A 24820-nucleotide genomic window follows, 5' to 3' on the forward strand; every position below is an offset into this window, starting at 1 on the left:
CTCGCAGGCGCTACGGGGCAGGTTGTTCAAAACGGCAGCATACGCGGCGTATACGTAACGTGGAAAAGGACACGCTTGTTGTCGTGAGGCGAGTGAAGGTGCTGCAAACCCAAAATCATTTCCGAATCAATTAGAAACTTAAGGTGTCGAAAAGACTCACCTAAATTTGGTGTGGAAATTTGTTTCATTTGGTGCAAAAACAGTTGGCGTAAACAAAACGTGTCCAAGGCACTGGAATAGTCCATCCATCCATCGCTCTGCCTGGAAATTGCGTCAGGCTCACGCAGCTTCCACGAAGGTTTCGTGGGAAACTGGCGATGCTGCTGTGCGACATTCACCGTTCTGAGTTGGCCCCAACTGCACGTGGGCCAGCTTTCAGTTTCGGTGCCATTTAACCCCTGAACACCAGGAACAGTCTATAGAATATATCATATAAATAAATCCAGAAGTTAGCCTGTAATCAGCCAGGCAATCTTACCATCCATCCTCCAGTGTGTGTCGAGCCCTGTGATTCGCCTTTTGTGCAACTTTCTACCGTGTAATTGAAATTAATGATCATTGTGCGGCTTGGCTCTGTAATTCCAAAAAAAATAACACTAATACCCCGCACGGAATCTTAAAGAAATCGCGGCACTCTGCTTTATTAAAGTGTCACCCTGAGGGACGAATATCACTCAAAGTTTAGCGAAATTCATCTCGCAAATTGATGTGTGACAGCCAGGTGTGAAATATTGTCCAGGGAAAATAGCAAATGTTTCGTCTCCTTGGAGAAACAAGTGAGAGTGGGTCTCCAGGGCACTGATTTATTTATTTATGTGTCAATGGAGGAGGTTTTCACTTAGTTCTTGATTTCAAGAAGATTTTATTCTTGAATAATTTAAAATCAAACAAAATCATCATGTTTTTTCTTTCTTATTGAGGAGGATTTCACTTAGTTCTTGATTTCAAGAAGATTTTATTCTTGAATAATTTAAAATCAACCCAAATCATGAAGATTTTTTCATTGTAATTTTTAATTTGATAGAACCCTTATATCTTATGTTCCCTTGGGATGTTGTGATATATATCTCAAGCTAAACAAGATTTGCCTTCAACGAACTCCCTTTACAGAATGCAAAATTGATTGCAGCTCATTGGCAGCCATTTAGAAAACCGAAAACAGCATGCGAAGGAAAAAGAAAAGTGTAATGATAGCCACCAGGAACCCAATCCGACTTTAGTGCCAATAGTGCCGTGCGAAATGCTGTTAGTGCCGTGTTGTTCGTGTCCATGTTGTGATTACATAATGAGACGCTGCTGAGAGTCAAAGTCAAAGGAGAAGTTGCCCAGTTCACCGAGCCCGAAGCCAGGCAGCCATATCTCAACTCGCTGCCACAAAACTCGGCCGAGGAAAAGGCAAGACAGAAGGACATCAAGGAAGGGCATCAAAGGGAGCCAAAGGATCCAAAAGGAGGATGCCCTTCGGGCGCAAGTCCCCGCTGGAGGCCCTGGCCCTTCCCGGCGTAATGCTCGCCTACAAGTACAGCCAGTTCCGCCAGAGACGCCGGGAGGCCGCCAGCCGACGGGTCACCGAGCGCGAACTTTCGGCGCTGCACCATAAAATCGTGAGTACAAGTGGCGAGCATCGGAAAACAAAGTCATTTCTCAAAGCCAGCGGGTGGGTATATTCGTTTTGTAGCGGGAGTGTCTTACCCTAAAAATGGGGGTCTTGATTGCCACTAACGGGGGTGGTTTACGAGGTCTGTAATTTCTGAAGATGTCACTTACTTCCGTTGGCAAAAAGTTCTCAAAAGCTGGAAAACATATTGTAAATGAATAGACTTTGTAGGTAGATAAATAGATAAATTCTTAATGGTCTAATGTATACCTTCTTTTAATTCCGTTGATGGGAAAAACAGATTCAAACTATACCAAAATGTTTTATTGCTTTTTAATATTCAGCAAGATATGTATACAGTTTTTTTTAATATTTAAAATTATTGTTGAAAAATTTTAAGTCGAAAACATCATCGAAAACATTCATCCTTTAATAATAAATGTTATATAAATTTATGAAACTATTTGTAAGGGCCGTTTTCTCGTAAGCACTTAAAACTAATAGGTAGTATGTATGAAAATCCAACTTTTCATATGTTTAAAAGCAACTCTTAGTTCAATACTGTAATGGCTTTTATGGAAAATAAAATTTTTCATAATTAATTTTTAGGTAATTGAAGTGAGTTGGGGGGATTGTTAAAATGAAAAGAGCTTGGCTTAGGAAGATAACATATTTAATTATAAATTTATAGGTATTTAAGGAAAGCTTGTGAGATTTGTTGGAATTAAAAGTGTTTGGCTTAGGTATCTAAAAAATATAAATATTTCTAACATCACGATTTTTACAAATGTTCTTGATAATTGTATACAATTCATAGTTTGGTATTTGGGTTTTTGAGTTTAGTTTGAGCTGAAATTGTTTTGTTCAGTTAAAGTAAGCATAAATAAAAATATTTACTACCCATGTTTTTTTTTTAAATGAACTTTTAAATATCAAACATACATCAAAGTACAGGGTACTTGAGAGTTTATCCTTGAAACGCGTTCTTCATTTTTGTTTATGTACCGGCTTGGTTCTTTCGGATTCTTCGTCTTCGCCTGCGACCCATAAAACGTAACGCAATAAAAGAAGCGAAACGGAGGAGAAAACGGAGGCGGGTGTCTATCAAAGGCAGGAGAAAGGCGGTCGAAAGTCGGGCGAAAGTCGGGCATCATTAGCCGCGTGGGGCGGTGGCAGAGCAGCCCGAAAAAAAACCCCTCAGCTTTGAGCCTTTTTAAAGTGCTGCTCTTCCTGCCGCATGTTTTCTGTTTGTTTTGGCTCCGGCCTCTCACATTTACAGCTGGCAAATAGTTATAAAAATAAAAGCCACACACACAAGCCATCAAACACATCAAAACAAGGTGAGACCGGGCTAAGCTCGGCTTGTCAGGGCCCGCAAAAGTGGGCAATAAAAAACGCCATAACTCGTACGATAGTTCACATGTGCGTGTGTATCGCTCTAAACTTATTTGCATTTTAAGGGTCAATAAAAAGTGTACAAGGAAGCAGGAAGCCAAAGTCAAAAAAAAAAGTTTAGCCATCGAGATTTCTTTGGCCATTTGCCGTAGCATTTGGCTATTTTATGAGATACACACTTTGATCTTGGCCACAAAGGGAGCATTATAGATGGTCATTTTGGGATGTTATATAAACTGAAGATTGTAGTCATAAGATTTAAATCACAAGCGAAAAAGGACCATTACCATACATATACCTACGTAAATACATTTTTTTTATAAGGGAATATTAAAAAAATAATATTTTAAGAAAGTATTTACTTGAAGGTCTTTCCTGCCTTATAAGAAATTTAATTTTCATTTCTAAAATTAAAGTAAATGACTTAGATTTTTTGCTGTTATGTTTGGTATTCCATTGTTTTTGTAAGAAATCTTCATAACCTTCTTAACTTATGTTTTCGTTTGGCAATAAATTAGCCATAAATGCATTAATCACCCCATTAAACCCTTGTCCAAAGAAGTTAGCATCATTAAGTATACCAACCATTCTATGAGCATTTTAGGGGAAAAGATTAAGTTATAAAGCCCGACTCATTTGCATTTGCTAGAGGACCGAAATGTGCAACGCGGCCGACTGCAAAGTGCTAAGTTCACTTGGGATTTTACGAGACTTGTTTGAAATTTATGACTTTCAAAGCCATAGACAGCCACGCCCACTTGCCAAACACACTCACACTCACACACTCTCTTGTCCGCACTCAAGCACTTATATAAGAAGAGCAGCAGCAACAAAAACAACAATTGCCAAGTGCACAAACAGGGGAAAAAGTGAAATAAAATGCTGGCACTACTAAGCTGGGCTCAACTGTTTTGCATAAAATCTGATGCGTGACTGTAATTTCTCTACGGCAACCTTGAAAAGCAGCTCACACACACCGGCACACACGCACACACGCACACCAGCACCCCAATACATTCGCAAAATGCTTTTATGCAACATTAAAATTCACAAAAGCCTGACCAGACTGCCTTTCGCAAAATGCTTTTACAATTAAATGGCCCTTGGTTGGCAATTTCGCTGCCACTTTGGGCCGCTTGAATAGGGAATTCGGCCAGAAATTCTGAGTCAGACTAATTACATAGAAAGTCCCTTAAAAAAAAAACTATCAAATTGCCAAGAACCATTTGAATAAATTAAAAATATATATAATATATATTCGGCAGCGCTTTAATGAGCATGTCTTCTGAATCGAAAGCCCAAACTGTCTTTTAGAAAAATATAATTGTCCTCGTAATGTATAAAGAGCAGAAACCAAAGAGAAAATTTTAGAAAGTGCATTTATTTAGTAAAAGGTCCAAACCTTAATAACAATATCTTTTGTATGTTAAGGGTGCGATCGTCATGGTTTTTTTCATAGTTAAGAGATGTTTTGGTTTGATAGTGCAATAAAAGCAGAAACCAAATTGGACCTGACCTTTAAACATAATATCATTATTAAATAGGCCATAACCAATCAAAATGTTACGCATTAGCAACCGTTACCTTTATATATAAGGCCATTCTCATTTCCTAACTGATCCTACTTCAGTTTTCCCTACCAAAAATGAAGTCACCTCTTGTGCTCCTGGCCATGCTCTACATCGCTATAAGGCTCCCTTACTCTAAAGGACGTTAGGAACTTCTATACAATTATAAAACAATATGTTTTGAATAATAAAATATAATTAGAAACTGTTGATTTGTTATTGATCTTAAAATGTAGATCATCCTCATATATGTTTGCATATCTTTATCAAGGAAAAGGCTAAGTATGACTATATTACTGTTAAAATGTTATAATTAAAATGTCTTGACTATATCTTATGGCTGCTTCAGGAACAATTAAAAGTCGCTGTTATATATTTTTTACTTTTTTAAGTCTCATTTCTAACGGTATTAACTTCAGTTGGAACAAAATTTATAAAAAATTGGACTATTCTATATAAAGTATTATTATTATATATAAAGTATTTAATGTAAACTTACTGTCAAAAAAAAGCCATTACTTATCAAAATGAACTGCCCCAAAATAAAATAACAATATTTTCATATTGCTTAATTTAGAAATATCTAGAAATAACTGTGGTTTTCAATTTTAATATAATAATTTATTTTTAAAATATATTTTCCTATAAGCTCTCATATGAGGGAGAGCTAGGACCCTAAAAAACAGTATATATATTGCAATAATCACCAATCTCTATCGAAATTTGAGGGTTATGTCGAATAAGCTACAGATCCTGGTCATAAACATGCTCCATAAGAACCTGACACATACCCCACAAGTATGCCAGCTGAGCCCGGCTAAGCCCATGTAATCCCGCCGAGGGGAGGACCCCGCCGCACACCCATACAACCACAAAAAGTCACCCACACAAAGAAGAAACACGCACACTTGGTGTCGTTTCGTAATCCCCAAAAGTATGCAGCGACAAAATTGTCATTTACTTCGTGCTGAGAGAACCGGAAGAATCCCCAAAAAACGGGGCGCAGAAGCGGGCCTTTCGCGATATGTTATTAATGCAAATACGCATAATATATAACGAGTTGATTAGCCGAGCGCTCGGGGAATAGTGCTGAAAATGGGCCTAAAAATGGGACTGGGCCTCGGCAGACAATCCTTTTGGCGGCTAAAAGGAAAACGCTGTCAAAACCAACCTCACCCCGTCTGAAATAGAAGTCGCGTGACCATCCCACATCAGCACGAAAAAACACGAAAACTGTGAAAACCCAAAGCCAGACCTCAAAGAAGGACCTCTAACTGGACATTTTCGGACAGGCAGTGGAAATAAAATTTATAATTTACTTTGCAGAAAGGCCGGCGGGCGGAAGTTGTCACCTGGCGTGGCATTGGAAAAAGGTGCAAATTAATGTAGCCCCAGTCTGCGGCAAAGGTCAAACTCTGCCCTTTGCCTGGTATTTTTTACACCCCTCTTTTTTTTTGTTTGAGCCCAAATTGAAATGTAGGCAAGCTGATACATGATTATTAGCTGCTGCTGCTGCAGTTCCTGCATTTCGAATGTCCTTTGCAGTGCTCTCTATCTCCATCTCGCTCCCTTCCCAGCTGCCGCTTGACCTCTCGCCATCCAGCCCTCTCTTTCTACGCCCCCTGACCCCTGTGAGTCTTTAGCAATAAATGACCGCACAATTTGACTTGGCACTTGCAACGTGCACACAAAAAATTGGACGAAAAATCCAGCTTAGTCATCCAAATGCCAAAACAGTTGCTTTGGCTTTGGGCTTGGCTTTGGTCGGCGGGTTCCTTTTGAGGTCCTTTCTAAGTTGCCTTGGCATTGGCTGGTGGTTCCATAAGGGGTGTGGTAGTCTGGCCCAAATGGGGTAAATATATTTCGAACATCTAAGTCGTCAAGTCTCAAGTCTGGTCATAAGTTAAATCTTATTAGGATTGTTAATACTTCAGATATAGGTCATAAAACTTATCATTCAGTAATTATCAACGATCAAAAAATATAAATTCAAAATAGGTTTTCGTCTTTTTCCTAAGAATATCAAAAATTATTATGAATTATTAATAAAAGCGACACATTTTTTTATGCATCATAAAAGTAATATCATATAGTCCTATAGTAAAATGGAATTCTACCTTAGCTACTTCTTAAAAGATTTCTTTTTCCTAAGAATATCACAAATTATTATGAACTTTATTTGTTTAAAAATAATAACCAACAAAATTAATAAAAGCGACAAATCATATAGTAAAATTTAAGTCTACCTAGCTACTTCTTAAAAGATTCTTTTTTTATCAACATGTCTTTTATATTAATACAAGAAGTTGTATTCCACATCTTTTAACACTAATATAGTGTAAGATAGCAAAATATTTAGTTGTAATACCCACACAGAGAGAAATATTAAAGTACATTGTTCTTGATTTGAGAACATTCGTTCTTAAAAACCGTGTAAGTACATTTTGGAATCAATTATCTCAATATAGAACGAAATGGTGAGAAGAGAAAAGTTAAATTTAGTTTATTTAACAACTTTTCAATAAGTATACACTACTGACTGGACTAATTCTTTAGTTGTTGAGCTATACAATGTAAATACCGCCAATTCATCTTGATTTAAGCACAATTTTCATCTTTAAAAATGTTGTTCTATTCTTAAGAACAGTGTAAACTCAGATTAGAACCACAGAATTCTCTCTGTGCCTAAAAATAAAAGAGTATCCCATAGATATGCTCTGTAAATACCTTATATTTTCTTTTTCCGTTGCTGTGTCTTTGTGGTCAGCAGCACAAATATTTGCCATTGCATTTTGCCACCCGCCCGGAATCGCTTGACCATAAATCAGACACAAAAGCATTTGAAAGTAATGCCATTTTGAGTGGCCGCTTTCCATGTGCTCGACACAGCGCCTTGGGTGTCGTTTCGGATCGGATCGGATGGGTTTACCTTGCACTAAACCAGCGCCAATCAGAAGCTGTTACTGCCACCTGGCAGCTTTCCCCTTTCCCCGTTTGCAGGACACTTGAAATAAATCATTAAAATCGGGGCATTAGTCAATTTGATGGCCGCTGAGCCATTGCCATTTAGCGGGAAATGGTCATTAGAGGGGGCAGCGGAGGTCTCAGGATTTGGCACGCAATGCGGGAACCGGATATCCGCCGGGTGGCTGCCCGTACTCCCCTTTTCCAAGAAGTAATTGAACTTTTGTGTCGCAGCAGACACGCAACTTTCCGCAGGATAATGGCAAACGACATCGTTTCTCGTACTCGTCTCCCTGAAATATATATGTATTTTCAACTTTATATGCGAAAATGTCAGCGTGTGTTTCCTTTGTCGTCTGCGAACTTCCGCCTTTCTTTTCCCCCCTGCCAATTAGAGTGCATTAAACTTTAGTGTTTACGCATTGGGTTTTGTTGTTCCCTTTGTTGCTGCCAGATTTCCTTGGGCCATCACGTGCTGCACTGAAAAAAGGGGTTGCAAAAGGTCGCCACCCCCTTTTTTCCACTTTTTGGGGCGCGGCAATGCATTAGCGCAGGTCACGCGATGTCTGCACCATTATACTATATGGTATATGCACACACAAACATATAGGAGACTAGCTGGAATCAGGGTATATGGTATATTTATAAGGGGGGACTTTTCAATGTAGCAGCAGACGTTTACCTTAATTGCATTGATTGGAGCATTTAGAGTGGCCAGTCGATGTGGAGCACGATACGATATGCATATGTAATTATTTTCGAAGGTTCCTCAAGTTACACATTAGGATTATAATTATATACAGAGGGGAAAAATAAAATATGCCAAAGGGGAACCTTTTTAAGGTCTTTTTTAAATAATTTATCATTTGTTTGTGGTTTTTTGACCATTTTGATTTCTATATAACCTTTCTTATTATAATATAATACCATAAAGGATCACTTTTTCCAAAAACATATTTGTAGTTCACAAAAGTTTTATTTTTTTAATTTATTTTAATATTATAAGAATTCTTTGAAAACCCGAGACCTTGTGGTACCATATTACAATTACCAAATTTACATAATGCACCCCTAATAACAGTTACATTTTATTGGGTACTTAGGATCTAAGATTGGTTGATATTAACGCACACCATTTGGGTTAAGGCCAAAGCCATTCAATATCCCTGGCCATAGATTTTCCAAACTCTTTGCTTTAACCATTGTCACATTTCATTACGCGCCAGTAGAGATAAGGCCGCAAAAAGTTTTATCCCCTGCCGAGCGGCTGCTATGCGAGAAAGAATAAATAAAAATTCAGGCAAGATAATAAAAAACGGCAGGGAGAGCGAAAAATGTGGCAGAAAAAAAACAAGTACAATATATTGTAAAAGAGGAACACAGGGGGAGGATGCTAAATTGGAACTGGGCCCATTGCACCAACACAATTGCGACCACACGCACACACTGAAACGACCACGCCCACCCCACCAACACACACACAGACACACTAACTCCCGCCTCAGGCGATGCGTTTCGGTTTTAGCTCAAGGCCAGATTTCAATTAAAATTTATTGTTTGTGCCAAAGCGAAAGCGAAATAAATTGAAATTTAATAATAAATTGAAAAGAGAGATTTATTTTTAAATGGCGCCCAACGAAATAGTTTTTGTGGGCACCACCCTCCTCAAAAACAGTTACTAAATACTCGCCACTCAATGGACCCCTTGCCATACATATATATTCGTGGGAAAAATCGGTTTACAGCCCAACACTTCATCTGGGAACTCTTCTCAATAACCTGAAAAGGGTTAAGGGGCATCCATCCACGGCCACTGAACATTAACAAAAAAGAAAAAGAGGAAATAGGAAAAACGAAACAACTTGTTCCACACATGAGCTGCCCTGAAAGCAGTCGGGAAATATAAATAACCAAAGTGAAACTTTCAAAGGGAAACCCCCCCCCCCCCCCTCAGAATCGCTGGCTTTTCACCTGCCCAACTGCAATGCTCCCCGTACCCCCGCCTGTCATTCTGATTTCAATGAGTTTCCATCCGAAAATGGCATCGCTTCGGTTTCACTTTACACGTTTGTGTTAAAAGCCCTAATTACACTCTCAGCAGCCATCCACCTACCAGCTACCAACGAACCAACCCACCGCCCACACATCCTGGCCCACATGTGTCTAGTTGGCAAATTTGACACTTTTCTCATAATTCTGTATGGCTGGCAAACAACTATGATGCAGATAAAGAAAAAAGGGAGAAACCAATATCACTAGGGGCCGATTTCTCAATGTCATGTTAACTTTTGTCTTCGGGTTAAATTGCTGTTTGGCAAAAAAAATGTTCATTTCCAATATCATGTTAGGTATTATCTAAAAACTCTTAACTGGGTGCAATGTTCTAGTTAAATTTTTCGTTCTATAGAACTAAACTGACTGCACAAAGTTAACCTACTGTTGTCAGTCCGCATTTCCCACTGAATTTTGTGATAACAGACACCGAAAAGCTTTGTAGTTCGTAAATTTAACACCATATTGGGAAAACCAATTTGTCTTTGTTAACAATGTATCTTCATTTTAATTTTCTGTAACAGATAACCAACTATAACTTTACCTTGAACTTTAACTAGAATTTTAACTAGAACTTTAACTATATCTTTAACTAGAACTTCAACTAGAACTTTTTAAAAAAGCTTTAACTAGAACTTTAACTAGTACTTTAAGCTAGTAGTTTAACTATAACTTTAACTAGAACCTTAATTAAAACTTTAACTAGAACTTTAACTTGCACTTTGACATGAAGAATTTTTATAAAGCAAGTTTTGATCTTAATTTTATATGTTCTCCAATATTTTTCCCGGTGTACTTCAGCCGAGTGTGTCCTGTCCTCCTGTGGTTTTTGTTGCTATTGTGGTCGGGGCACAGCGGCTGCAGCCATGGGTGTGTGTTGCCTGTTTGTGTTGGCCAGAGTTTTGCAATTAGCCCAGAGCCTGACAATTGATGGCAGGCGGAGGATGAGCTATCCGGTGCTCCCTGGAAACCCATACAAGCCCTGTCCCCAATTAGTTGTCGACAAGCCATTTCTCCCCGCACTTACATATTGTTTGATTTGACTTTTATGGTTTATAATTGGTTTTTAATGTGGCTGGCAATTAGCAGGCAGCAGCGGCAACTGGAACATCTTAAAGATTTAATTCCCCCATAGAGCAATTTTATGTCCTTCGGTGGCCGCCATAAAGTTGTCTCCATAAAATCGCTAGATTTATGCGCCACCATTGAGAAGTGACACGAAGAACATATTAAATGTAATAAATTCACTTAGCGGCAGCATGGAAACACATATATACACTCAGAAAAAACTCAGTGACACGTAAGCGACGCCTGATATAAATGCAATTTCTCTTCATGACAATATTTTCCCGGCGAGCAGGCTTCAAATAAAGAAGTCAAGAGCTGCGGCATGGGGTGGAAAAAGGGGGTTTGAATGGAAAAATGGGGGGGGGTGGGCTTGGGGAAAATGGGGTAGGTCGGTTGTGCAGCCCTTAATGGAATTGTAGCCTCCTCTTCGCAATTATCGGTGCATAAAAGGGAAAGTGCAGCGGGGCGATAATAAAGAACAACAGTAACATCAGCAGGAAAGTCATATGCCAGCACTTTCCCACAGAATCGCTGGGCTGAAGTGGGCGGAACGGAACAAAGGGAGCACCAAGTCCTATATCGATTCCATTAATTTTCCTTTTCCAGGTGAAACTGCCCGAAACTGAAAGATTGACTGGCTGACTGACTGATTGCAGTATGTTCGTACAGGCAGGCTGTTGTAGGGGATTATGTTCCAAGAGGTCACCTACTTTCAGGTGTCAAAGTGCCTGAAGGGGTTCAAAAAAGCATGGCAGTAGGAGCCAAAAAGGGAAAATACTTTATATGAAGTTTCACTAAAAAGAAGGGTTTAAAAATAGTTCAGGCTTAAATGTTTTATTTCAGTTTTTAAGTAATTTGGAGGTACTAAAATCTCACGTTCTGTGCTTTTAAAATTCATTAATGCACTACTTTTACTAAAATATCAAAAACTATTTTTCAGGTTCTGAATTCCTAATGTCCATGCAAGCACTACAGGTTGGAAATCACTTTTCATAAAATATTTAAGAACCTAATATGTTATTTCTTTCATTTCCACTCACCATTCTATGATTTCACCAGCTTATTCTCCTTTTTAAATGGCGTGTTTATAGCTATTTTAGATCTTTGTTAGATAAAAGCGCAGACCCTTATTCTAAGCGAAAGAACAATCCCACCTTTACCCACTCGAAGTTGCCGCCCTTAAACACACATGTGTTTAAGTTAGAGCAAACAAGAATAGAGACCAGTCACGGTATTAATAATCAATTCCAACCTCGATCAATCAGCCAACGCTCATTGACAGCTCCAGGAATTTCTGCTCAAACCTGGTATCCATACCCCCTTAACCGTATACTCCATTTGTTCCTTTCTAAACCTCATTAGCCACCGCATTTTTGTGACTCAGCAGCGAGTCGTTCGCACGTGTCTCGCGCAGTTGTCGCCTGGTTTGCCATCCATGGCATGCCGTACAACCATAGAGGGGCGAATTCCGGGACAGGGGGCAGCCAGGGGTTAACCGCGCAAGGCTAAGGAGTGTTTTTATTATTGGCCTACTTTACCTGGCCACCCGCCGCGAAAATGTCCATAATTGACAGTTCGACAGAAGTACGCTGGAAATTACGAGGGGAAATAGGCGAATGCGCAATCACAGTGAATTTATTTGATTGCTCAATAGGCAAAGTGAATGGTATTTATATAGATTTTCCGAACCATATTACCTAGATTTCTTCAGCGGGAAATTTTCTTAATTCTTTGGGATTTATGTGCTGAGATTATTTTCTAGGGTTGAATGCTCACCAAAATTATTGGAATTCTTTAACCTCTAAGAAATATATTATATCCCTATCAACTATAACATTTTTAATAATATATTTACCCACACCTTTAAAGGCAATTAATTTGAAAAATATTTATTGCCCATTTAAACCACCAATCTTGGCTAGAAATTCCAATTTGATAGCTATAATAGAGAGTCATAAAAAAGATTAAGTTAGCCAATTACTCAAACCTGAAATCAGTCATTCTAACAAGGACTTTCAACGTAGCTTTTTCCCATCCTGCGGCCCCCAGGGATTGTGCAACTCTTTATCGATTCGACCGAAACCATTTAGATGTGTCCGCTCATCAAGGCCTGGCGGCCATTAAATATAAATTCGACAGGCACTCGGCCATCTGCAGTTGACCCAAAAAGCCACTCGACTGGGGACCTGTGCCAGGAGGGCCCAAAAACTAAAACTCACAAATCATTGAAGGGTTCGAAAATGAGGGGAAGTGCATTCTGCTGGGTATCGGCGATGAGTGATGGGGAAATTGCATCTGCATTCAGTTGGCCGAAAGTCTGGCTCATTAATAATGCAGCGGGCATATGGGGCTTCATTTTCCCGAGTCGAGACCTTCCGGCTGGCCACACCGAACTTCCACTTCCACTTCCACTTCCCGAACTTAGGCGATGGCCGCCGCTCGTTAGGCGATGGCTCGTGAAATGAGCTCCGACGTTCATTGCACATTATGGCCCACGTCCTGTATGGCTTCTGTTGCTCTTTTTCACTCCTGTTTTTTATTTTTTTTATTTCAGTCCTTGCATAATTACAGGCGGCGGCTGCAGCCCGAGTTAATAAACAATTTGCACTCCGTGGGGCGAAGGCGCCTACTTGGCAGCGTATTATTCATTAATTACTTTTTAATTGCACTGGCAATAGCTCAACTTCGAGCCCAATTTTGTTTCGCTTTTTTCGCTCTATACCCGCTGCGTATACTTAATATTTCGCTGGGAATACATATATATTTCGGTTGTTTTTTCTAAGGTTTCCCCTTGCGTCATAGGCGTATCCACTTTGCATGTCCCTCGGCTCGGTGGGGTGTTTTTTTTTTTTGTATTTTTCGGTGGGTTTGGGCCAACTAAATTAAATTACTTGCCTTTTAGAGCGATTGTCCTGATGAGTCACGGCTAAAAGTGTGCAAATTGAGCCTCCTCTGCTGCTGCCTTTTTTTTTTGGGTATGACGAGGGCTCTGCAGATTGTCGCGTTGCTACCTGAATTTTTTATGATGTTTAAAGAGTGGATGAATACGTAGCTTTAAAGTTAAAAAGTGAAAGAGAAAAGTTCTTCTTTAGTCTTTTGCTGCAGGAACTTTCTTTTAAAGTAGCCAATTAAAAGTTTGCTTTAATGATTATTCCTGCTTCTCATATTCCTAATAACTTTTCTATACAAACTAAAGTGGAATTCTTTTCCATAATCTTTACTAGATTCAGTGGTTGATTTTAACTCGCTAAGAGCATCCTTTCCAATTTCCCTTTTATCATAAAATCCCCAACTATCCAATTATTTATACTTAGGGATATTTATTTAAACGGCTCACAAATGCCCTGATTACGTGCTAGATATACTTAAACGAAAGATCACAAGAACTGTTGCCCTGGAGTGCAACATGGGGCTGTAAAGCTGCCCACATAAATCTCAACCGATGGAGGACCCTCTTGGGAGTGGGAAGCCCACCATTCTCCCCATCCTTCGAGAACTGTGTAAATTCCATCACGTCAGTGAGAACCTGTCAATGTTGTTGCTCAGCGCATTGTTGTCCTCGTTCTCGTCCTCGTAGTCCTGCTTCTTGTGGCCCAAAAGCCACCGACTGACAGATGTCTGCCTGGTGGCATTAGGTGGCAATTTGTAGGCAATGGGCAGCCGAGGAGCCAGCGAGACAATTGCCCTCGGCCGGCTGCTCCGTCCAAAGGGCTTGGCATCGTTCGTATCCAGAAAGAATTTGCCACGAATCCTGTAAGCGGGCTCATCAGCTGGATTTGCACAGATTGAGCGATTTCCCAACTCACCTGGGATCCGCCCCCATGCCCATGAAGGCGGGGCCGCCTCCTGGCTCCCGGCAAACGCCAAACATTTCGGAGGGCTCGCAACGCTGGGCGGGAAATCCGCGGGGCTGGCCCACACTCTCCACGAAGTACTCCCAAGCTCGCTGGTGACTGCAGCCGACTGCCAGGGAAATTAAAAAAAAATAATATTTAAAATTAAGTATTTTAGAGTTGAAAATATATTCAAAACCTTTTGAGTAACCCATTTTGAGTAACCCAACAATTTTAATTTAACATTATAGGCCGGCACTTCAAAACATTACAAAAATCTATTATCATAAACCTATATTTTTAGCATGGGGTTATGAATTCTAGACATATCATACATACTATTACGAATTTGTTATGTATATCTTTTTAAACTAAACTAAAGTTTCTCGGCAGAAAAAAAAACAGGTTAAATTGTAAAATCTTGTTAGTTAATTTTCAAGAACAAATTGTTCTTGAATATTGTTATCTTAATTGAACCGTTTTAAGGTAAAAGCATTTTTTAAAGGGAAATCTAAATTCTTAGTACAAGAAAACGTACTCCTTGAGTTGTACATTTAATTCATATCTATCCTGAAAATCTTGAATATTTTAAAAATGAGTACATGTTGTTCTTGATATGATAGCTCACAGTGTAGAGAACTAGTTGCTTCTCCTAGCCAGGTTTCGTTCTTTATTTAATCTTCATTTTATAGCGCAATATACCCATACCAAAACGGATTTTTTAAAATCAACAGCTGAATTAATTGAATTAAGTATTATTAACCTTAACGAGCTGTTGACGCTCGCACTTGATTCAAGTAGCGTGGGCTTACCAATTATTCCCAGCCAGTTATTGGCAATGTTCTGCCTGGCACAACCGGGCTGCAGGGGTCGTCCCCCATTCGGATAGAAGTCCGCATGACCCATGGCCGCCGGGTTGCCCAGCAGTCCTCCGTCCGTGTGGATGACGTCCACGAACCTGGCATCGCTGGGACTGAGGCGGCGGTTGGAGCTGTTGCCCTCGAAGAGGGGCAGGGCAGGATCGAGGGCCGTTATCCGGGGCAGCTTGATGCCCCACTCCTGCAGCTGCTTGCCAGCGAAACCGGCCACCTCGGCACCCAGGCTGAAGCCAATCAAGTGGATGTACTTCGCCGGATAGCCCTTGTCCACCAGGAATCGCAGGAACCTGGCCAAGTAGCGGGCCGTCACCGGCAGATTCTCCACGGCATTCGAGTACCAGGGCAGCGCTGTCATCGCACTCCAGTCAATGAGGATGACATTGTAGTTGCCCCGCCTCAGAAATGCTGCAGGGGGAAATGGTCAGGAAGTGTTTTTGGACCTGGGGCCGGAAGTCCCCACTCACCATCCTTGAGTTCCTGGCTGCTCTGCCGTTCGCCGGTGGCCGATTCCGAGAAACCGTGCAGATAGATGGCCAGCGGGTAATTGAAATTGAAATTGCTCTGCGCCAGCCGGGCATCGTCGCTGAGGTGGAGCAGTTGGGCGGAATTGCGGTTCCGGCTGGAATGGAGAATGGGGACCCAATTTTGATGGCCCCTCAATATGCATGAGTTTCGGAGGTTTGGAGGAAGGGTCGCCCTCTGCTTACCTGGTGTACAGCATGAACTTTATGTCCTCGCGTTCCTTAATCGCACAGCAAGTGGAACAGGATCCACGTGGGGCGGCACTGTAGAAGATGGGCGAGCCAGCTGGGAAATATAAATATGTATTTCCAATTAAATAAAATGATGCCGTAACATGAAAAGTATACAACAATTCTTTTCTCAGGAAAATCTCAATAAACCTAATAAAGCCAAAAAACTCTTCCCACGCAGAAAATAATTTGATTGATAAAATTAATCAATGCAAATAGTTAAGTATCGTAAGGGTTACTATAAACTATTACTGGTAGTTATTTTACTATTGCAATAACAAGAAACACACACAGAGAGAATTCTGACGTTCCCTTTTGAGTTAAAAATGTTCTTTAAAATATAATAGATGTAAACGTTACTATTTTAACAGTAATTTAACTATTAAATAGTAAACAAAGCAAAAGCAAATACTTAAACAATTGTTTTAAATGGTAAAGTTATATTTTAATAGTAACACAACTATATCTGCATTGGTCAATTTGTTGCTCGATAGTAAAACGACTATAAAATAGTAAATTGTATGTTCGATTTTTAGGAGTAACCATTGTTTTTACCTATACCCTTGGAGACGTTCATTTATCTTTTATAATGGAACTTTTTACCAAAGGGATTTTGAAAGTAAGATAGGTACATTTAACCATTACGGATAGTTACATACATATACACAATAGTTTACTACTATACAAATAGTTGTATATATTTTGTTATTGCTTCAATTAGTAAATAATAGTAAAAATACTATACAATAGTAACCTTTATTACTATTCCTTATTCACATTGTAATTTCGATGGGTTAGTTCTATTATATATTATGTTTTTTAGTGGGATAGCTTAAATCATTTATACTTAAATAAATCCAATTAAGTACCAGTTATTTAAATGTTGCAAACAAAACGCCTTATAACAAATAACTTCTTACAACAGCCGCCAAAACTTTTTGCGGAAATCGAATTTGTCAAGTGCCAAACTCGAGCGAATTAATTTAGAGCTCGGAATTCAAAACTAATTGATTCATTAGCTTCATTAGCTGGCTGGCGTCGAAAAGCCAGGTAGCCAAACCCATAACATAATAATAACAATAACAAGCGGTAATAACAACGACCAAGTCCAAGCAAAACCAGTGGCTAAGAAAACGAAACTAGCCAAACGAAGACCAACTTGGCCGTGAACTTGAGGGGAGTTAAGCGAAATCAAGTGGAATGGTATGTGGCTTTGGCCAACGAATTTACAAGTGGCAACAGCACAAAGACAGCACGTGACGCATACGCCGCGTGTTACGCGGCCGAGGCGAATAAAAACCCGTTTTTATTTCCATCAGGTTTTCGAAGTTCACACGGCCATGCATTTAATCAGATCGATTGCTGGTGGGTGGGTGGTTGAAGGGGCAGCACCACCGGCAGTGGGTCAACCACATTGGGATGTCAATGGCGCTTATCCGCCTTCGAGTGGCTTTTTCGCTTTATCGCTCTTTTTGTTTTGCTACACATTTTTATCATCAGCTGCGAATGCATACGGATAACACACTTGATTAGATGCCAAGTAACAATGACGTTGACCTTAGCCAATGCCGGACTCATTTGCAATTCTGTCCACTTATCACCTTCCGCTTTGTTAGCAAAAAAAAACTATATCAACTTTGGAATGGTCTTCTAAAAGTATTTTATAAATTTATCGGATCAAAATTATCAGCTTCTTTTTATTAAAATTTAACATGAAAATTTTTTATGAATCAAAAGTATGGAATAGATTATAGTTAAAGTACATTGACCAAAAAAAATCAAAATTATTAACAATAATAGTTCTACCAAAAATAAAACTGTATAACTCTTATTTTATTAAATCAAAATAATAATATTAATTTTTAAGGAAAATAAAAAAACATAATTCCGTTCAAGCTTGCTCATTAAAAAACTATATAGTCTAAAAAAAGATAAGCTATCGGAAGTAGTAATTCAATTGATTTTATTTGATCAAGCTTAATAAATAACTTTAATTAAATAGGAAAGTAAGAATAAAATTCCTGAATGAACTCACTTGGAATATACGAATCGATCGAATACGATCGTATAAAAACTATATAAAGCCTCAAAAAAGTCAAAAGTAGTAATGAAAACTAGCAATTAAATTGTTAGCCACAGGTTAGGTTACAGTATCTTTATTTCGTTTTCCGCGATCCTTTTTAAGACTTAACCATACTCAAAATTTTATGTATGTAGCTTAAATATCTTTTATTTATGTAAATGTAATGACTGCGTTAATTTTTTGCTGCAGAGCGGAAGAGTTTGTCGCGCTTTTTAGTGAGGAATGTTTCGCGGTTTTTTTGGTATTGCCATTTAATATTATTTTACGTATTCTTTGTTTTGCTTAACACGGCTTTGTTTCCACGTTGTTTTGCGGCGTCATGCCATGCATTTAATTTGTATTTCTTTTTCTTAATTATCGCGCTGCTAGCTTCCATTTAAATGTATGTTCGGCTGGCAGTTAATTAGTGGCTTTAAGCCACAGTGATTGTTATGCTTGCACTCAGAACTTTACGGGTACCGGCTTTATTCTCCTAACCAAGTGATTGCCAACTGACATTGAAAATGGTGTGGTTTACGCCATTAAAAATGTCATAAAAAGCGGGGCATAATGATCTATTAAAGTGGATGATAAAGAAGGAGGATAAGGAGGGGGCTTTACAAGTGATATGCGATACATTGATGATTTGTTTGGCCTGTAAATATATCTTTTGTTCCCACCCTCTTTTTTTATTGAGGAGCCATCCTTCACGGCTCACTGGCCATCTCAGCTGACCTACCCCAAGACAAATATTGCCGATGGTCAACAATTGAATCTTTTGAGTGCGCGTATCCACAAAGACGTCAGTTTGTTTGGTTTACCCGCCACTTCGCCTTGAACTTATGTGTGTAGTAACGCCCCAACCGCCCACTGGGGACACGATTTTCCAGCTGACATTGAGGCAGAACCAATGCTAACAGATGCCACTTTCAGTTTTGGCCTCAGTTTCCAATCGTGATGTCTCAACTCACCCAGCAGAAATGCAAATACATTGCATAATGTCGAGGTGGCCGGCAACACCATGGCAAATACAATAAATTAGTTTAAATATTGGCTTAGGTTTGCGTACGATGAACTCCCCGATTTTGGGCGTGCTAATCCAATTCACTTTCGTACGCGAAAATCAGCATTCAAAACGGTTTCCGCATTTGTTTTTATGTTTTTATTTTATTTTAGTTTTATTTTTGTCTATTTAACTCAAAACAAATCACGATTACAATCGATAAAGAGAACGCTCCGTTCTCGACAAGCTGCGAATACTGACTGAACGATCGGAACTCCCGATCCATTGAGCTAGACTCTCTGCCGCGATCGACTTCGCTGCTTTTGAGCTCTGCCAATCTGATAAACAGAATATGCGAGGCCCTAAAACGAAAGACTGAGGCAACAAACTTTAGAGCCTCTGTAAGCTATAATGCGTTCCGTATTTAAATGAGTTAATCAGGCATGCGAAAGCCGCTCGTAAAATAGTTCTCGGTTTCCTGATTGTCGCACTTCCAACAGCAACCCACCACCCACTCCATGCCGGGCATTCGAAATGAGCTCCCGCCCACCCAAGTGATCTTTTGCCGGTAAAAAATCAATTCAAAAGTTCAGCCGGATCCATCTGACAGGCGGCTCACCTTGACCAGATGCGACTTTCCGTTTCAATTTACTTAACGCCCCTCGATCGGATCGAACATCCAATATCCGACAGCCTTTGAGGGGCAGATACATCTTGAACAATAACAAATCGGTTTTTAGATCATTAGTATAAGCAATCAAGAAGATGCCGTTAAGTGTTTAGTAAGTAAACTATTTTTATATTTAAGATTTCTTAATGATTAAATGTCTGAAAACTAAGCGAGCTTCAAATAAACGACCCACCTATGCTTTAGAAGTTACTTGAGCTAAGGTCGCAGCCCCTTCATTTTTAAGATATGATTTAATTTTAACTGACCAATCCTCTGTCTTATTTCAAGATATCTTCGGTTTGTGCAGGTCAGTTAGCATGGCGCTGATATGCACATTAATCACTCGAAATATATGCAAAGAAAAAACAGATAAAATAAAAAAACTCAGGGCATTCAAAGTTCGATCCAATCACATTTCGAATATTTAAAATGCTGGCGTACGATTTCGCGGCTTTTTTCGCTCTTGTCCCAGCTGTCAATAACTACATCACACTCAGTGGCAGTTAACAGGGGTTATGACAATATATTTTAATGATTGAAAAACCTAGGAAGCCTTTTGATGGTCATTTTATTTTATTATACTATAATTCTTTTAAAAATATTTTATTAAGTTGTGATAAATTGGTTCTAAAGAAGTTTGATTTAATTTCCAAGTGTTCATAATTTGTATGTTATGTTTATGAAAACAAGTCATTTTAAGTTTAAAATACTGACGATAAAACGGCCCCTAAGCACCTACAACTTAAATATTATCCCAAAGTTTGAAAGAAAAACCCCCCACATTTTTCCTCAGCATTTACTAGGCAGCCATGGTCGCCAAATCGATGACCAGTCAACCAGAGATCCCTCAGCTGTTTGTATAGATAGTAAGAGATAATTGCAAAAAGATTCTTTGGACATTTGTGGTTGCCAATCGAACACTTGATTGATTTCCAACCGCTTGCATAAGCCACAAAACACCAATTAACCGTATACCTTGCATACACCCAATTAAACCGCAGAAACCTTCGTTGGTGAACAATTTGCACGATTTTCAATGTGACATTGGGGAACCATCAAGTGCAAGGGCTTCTCTTCAAAACCACACAGTCAAGGAAATCCATGGGTTCTAGGTTCTTAATCAAGAGCAAACTCATTGGCTATAGTCACACGTTAAGTTGTGCGATAATGGAAAATGACTTTACAACTTCCTCAAGCCTTGCCAAGTTTATGACTCGCAAATAATAAACACAATTAGGTTTGCAACAAAGGGAGCATTACCCAAAAATAGCAATATGAACTATTAATAGCTTAATAGGATCGTAAACGAGTTCATTTAATCAGCGCCTAAAAAGCTGCTGACTCACAAAATTAATTACGCGAGGGGATGGTCAACAATGGGTAGTTCTTATAAATGAAATGATTCGAAATCAATAACAAGTATCATCTGTTTAATGATCTGCCTGCCAGTCTGAGGTCGAACACCCAAACTGACCTCAGAAGGCGTCTATGCAGATAATAATATTGTGAGATACAAATATAACCAGAAACAAAGCAAAACACAGCTAAGCTCATCATAAATTTGCATAATCACTGGTTAATTTGATACTAAATCAGACCATTGCGCAATGCGTAGATTACAATCAATGGCTAATTTAGCATTTTACAAATATCATCTTTATGGCTCGAAGTGTTGGATGCTAAAAGATACTTTGTCGGATCTTTATGGACATGTCAAGCGGCTTCTGGAAAAGACCTTGAATAAATTATGCCTCCATAATTTACAGCTTAGAAGCTTTAAAGTTATATTTTGTCTTCACAATAAGATAAGCTAATATTATTTTAATATATTCTTGGGATTTTCATCAGTAGGTACAAAGGGGACATAAAAATATTGCTGTTGATAATTAAACCATCATAAAACAATTTAATAATAGTACCCTGGGATTAAATTCACGAGATTAAAATGTTTCTAGCATCTTTACTTTAAATTGGCATTGACAGAACATGAAAAAAAATAATAAAAGTCAGTTCGGTTAAAAAATAAATTTAGTCCGAAGTATCAATGGAATTTAAACTTTTATTGAATATGAGTTTTTGTTATAGGACTAGAAGTTCCGTATTTCGACTATAATGGTAAGCGCACTCTCACTTTTTTTCTAAAAAACAATAATCATTTATGACAGCTTGGCGTAAATATTTCTACCGACTTCGGAGAATTTCGAATTTAACCATATCTTTCGCATTAAAATTTTGTAGCACCACTTTATATGTGTAGGTACTTGAAAAGTGTTTATTGCACAATTTCTTATTGTGCTCTTAAATTTCATTACCTAAGCTATATTTTGTACTGAGCAATTTTAATAACATTTATACAGCTAAGCCTTTAAACTGACATTCAGGACTTGAAAAAGTGTATCTTAATCACCATAAGCTTTTAGACAGTTAAAACAAATCAAGTGAATGTTCTTTCATCACTTGCAGCACCATTAAGTTTTAATTATCCGTTAGCATCACTTACCAGTTTAAATCAGCAGCTGCTAACAATATTATTTGGCAGGCAAAATGATTATAGTTGAAGGTTTTCACTACCCTTCCTTTACTACCAACACCAGTAATAACTCATTTTCCTTTTATCAGCTTTAAGGGGAAAATGAGAAAATATGTGATAATGAGCTTATCATCTTAGGAACTGTGGGGTCTTTAAAATTCCTTCTCGTCTCATATTTAATAGCCTCGGCTCGGATTTTGCTTTGTTTTACATAGCTTTATACTGAATTCCATGCATACTTTGTGGCTGAGGAGCTAAACAAAAATATTATAAGTATTACTAGACTACTTAGAGGCTAAAAAGATTTAATATTTAACGATTTTATTCCAGGACAAGCTGCTGAGCAAACTGGAGGAGGAGAGCGAGCCGGACCCGCCCACCTCGCAGGAGGACGAGTGTGTGATCTGCATCAATGCCCGGGCCACCATGCAGACGTCTCCATGTGGCCACCGCGTCGTCTGCCGCCGCTGCTTTGTGAAGACCATCCAGAGTGCGGTGGCCCAGCGGCTGCTCCCGCTGCGCTGCGTCATTTGCCGGGCGCGGGTGAACCGACTGACCTCATCCTCGGGCACCTGGCGCATCCAGGAGTCGGCCAGCAGCTACTCGATGGGCGCCAAGAGTTGGGCCTCTGCCGGAGTGGCGGCCGGCGGTGTGGTTCCCTCGGCCAGCTCCTACTCAATGAACGATGCGCACAGTGGACACCACTCGTTCCACCAGCCCACGTTGCACAAGTCGGCGGTGGGGCGGCACCATCCGCACCACTACACGCCCCGGGGATCAGGCCATGGCCATGCTCGCGTGTCCCAATCGGATAGCCTGTACTCGATGAGCTCGACGGGATCGGCGGCATCGTCAGCCTCCGGCTATTCGCACTACTCCAAGACGTCTTCCATATCGAGCAACGGTCCCTGCTCACCGGCCCTGCCGGCCGTGGCTTCCAGCTCCAATCACCTGGCACCGCCATCGCCCACCACCCACCATCATGCGCACGGCCTGGCCTCACCCACTCCCTCGGGCTCCTCCGGCAGCTCCCTGTCGCCGCGGGAGAACGGATCGGCGCACTCGCATCATGGTGGGGGCTGCCCGATTGGTTGCTCCGGTGCCGTGCCAAGGAAACCGCTGCACACGCTCACCAACGGCTGCTCCACGCCCGTTTCCGGTTCCTCCTCCAGCGGAAGTGGTGGCGGTGGAGGAGGAGTGAGCGGAAACGGAAGCGGTGCCAGCGGAATGATGACGCCCACGCACACGTATCCGGGTCGAAGGCACGTGAAGAACCGGCTGATGGACATCCAGAACCGCCTGCCGCCCATCAAGGAGTTCCGCAGTCCGGCCAAGGTGCCGCATCCTTCGCCCGTGCACGTCAGCAATCCCAGATTTCGGTAAGAAAAAGAGTTAAAAACACAGAGAAACAATGTTATAAGATTTGATGATCATTTTGATGAAATTCTATAACAAATATATCTAAATACGAAAAATTTATAATATTGCTGTCCCGATCTTACTCAGAGTAATTTTAGGCACTCTTTTCTCTCTTTTCAATAGGAGAGAATTTATAAAGAGAAGAAAATAAGTACCATTTATTAATGGAAAATAATCATTATTCAATATATTATTTTTAGGCGTATCACTTTATTAATATAACCATATTGCTTTTTGCTCTCTTTTTATATTTCGGAGAGTTTTGAGTACTGCTACCTCGCTCTTACTGAGAGGAATCTTAGATTCTTCTCTCTCTTTTTCCGTTTGAGAGAATTTTTAAAGACACAGAGAGATCCTAGAACAGCTATTGATTTTTTCAGTTGAGAAATTTTTTTAAAAGGAAGAGAGAATAAAATTGTGTGTGTTCATTAATGTAAAATTTACTTTATTCAATGATAAAAATAACACTTAATACATTCACCATGCAAAAATCAAATTGATCTTTATGTAATCCTTTTTCTGCGTGGGTATGGTATTATAGGAATGGTATATATATTCCAAAATTTATTTTCTTTCAGTTACTCCACTTATACCAAGTCCAGTGCCCATGAGCTGGCTCCTTTGTTGCGGGAGCCCGGTTCCTCTCCTCCGCCACGTCGTCCCAGTCCGATGAACATCCAGCTGAGCTGCTCCGCACTGGCCCCGCCCCCTTTGAAGGCGGGCGGGGCAAAGATCTGCCCGCTGACCTCGAAGAACTCGCTGCCCAAAAACGCTTACGTGATGCCCAAGGACAAGAAGCCGCCAGCTTCTGTTCCGCAGGCGAAAACCAATGGTACTGCCGCCAAGTCAACCCCACAAGGAGCTGGATGCTCCAGGGCCTCTGCCGGATGCGCTGCCACCAATTCAGGATCATCGGGATCTGGATCGGCTAGTAATCCCAAACCCAGTTCAAGCTCTTCCAGCCGCAGTTTTCCGCTGTTCTCCGCCGCCAGCAATCAGAGTGAGTCTAATATTTAGTTCAAAATTAAA

At 40.0% G+C, this 24820-nt stretch overlaps 2 protein-coding genes across 8 annotated transcripts in view; one reads left to right on the forward strand and one right to left on the reverse strand.

Moving 5' to 3' along the window:
- The window catches only part of LOC119551971 (homeobox protein Hox-B3), a 27071-nt gene continuing 2251 nt past the window's right edge, over window positions 1–24820 (forward strand). The window contains exons 1-4 of one of the 6 annotated variants that reach the window (XM_037861682.1): window positions 1–98; window positions 1111–1604; window positions 22703–23751; window positions 24370–24791. In XM_037861682.1, the coding sequence (XP_037717610.1) occupies window positions 1455–1604; window positions 22703–23751; window positions 24370–24791 (1621 nt within the window). In that variant the 5' untranslated portion in view covers window positions 1–98; window positions 1111–1454. Of the gene's footprint in view, window positions 99–193; window positions 777–1110; window positions 1605–22702; window positions 23752–24369; window positions 24792–24820 lie in introns of those variants that run through there. The other 5 variants (XM_037861685.1, XM_037861681.1, XM_037861680.1 and 2 more) reach the window with 5 other exon arrangements.
- Window positions 13948–22448, reverse strand: LOC119551972 (pancreatic lipase-related protein 2). 2 transcript variants are annotated; one of them, XM_037861687.1, is made up of 6 exons: window positions 22343–22448; window positions 16063–16162; window positions 15820–15974; window positions 15290–15760; window positions 14451–14607; window positions 13948–14395 (listed from the first exon to the last, which is right to left on the reverse strand). In XM_037861687.1, exons 2-6 carry the CDS (start codon window positions 16074–16076, stop codon window positions 14155–14157), a joined length of 1038 nt encoding a protein of 345 aa, XP_037717615.1. In that variant the 5' UTR covers window positions 16077–16162; window positions 22343–22448; the 3' UTR covers window positions 13948–14154. The 2 variants fall into 2 exon arrangements, with proteins under 2 accessions (XP_037717615.1, XP_037717614.1); XM_037861686.1 differs by lacking the exon at window positions 22343–22448 and adding an exon at window positions 19141–19419.

The sequence above is a fragment of the Drosophila subpulchrella genome, chromosome 2R, assembly GCF_014743375.2.
Source record: "Drosophila subpulchrella strain 33 F10 #4 breed RU33 chromosome 2R, RU_Dsub_v1.1 Primary Assembly, whole genome shotgun sequence".
In the NCBI taxonomy this organism is placed as follows: domain Eukaryota; kingdom Metazoa; phylum Arthropoda; class Insecta; order Diptera; family Drosophilidae; genus Drosophila; species Drosophila subpulchrella.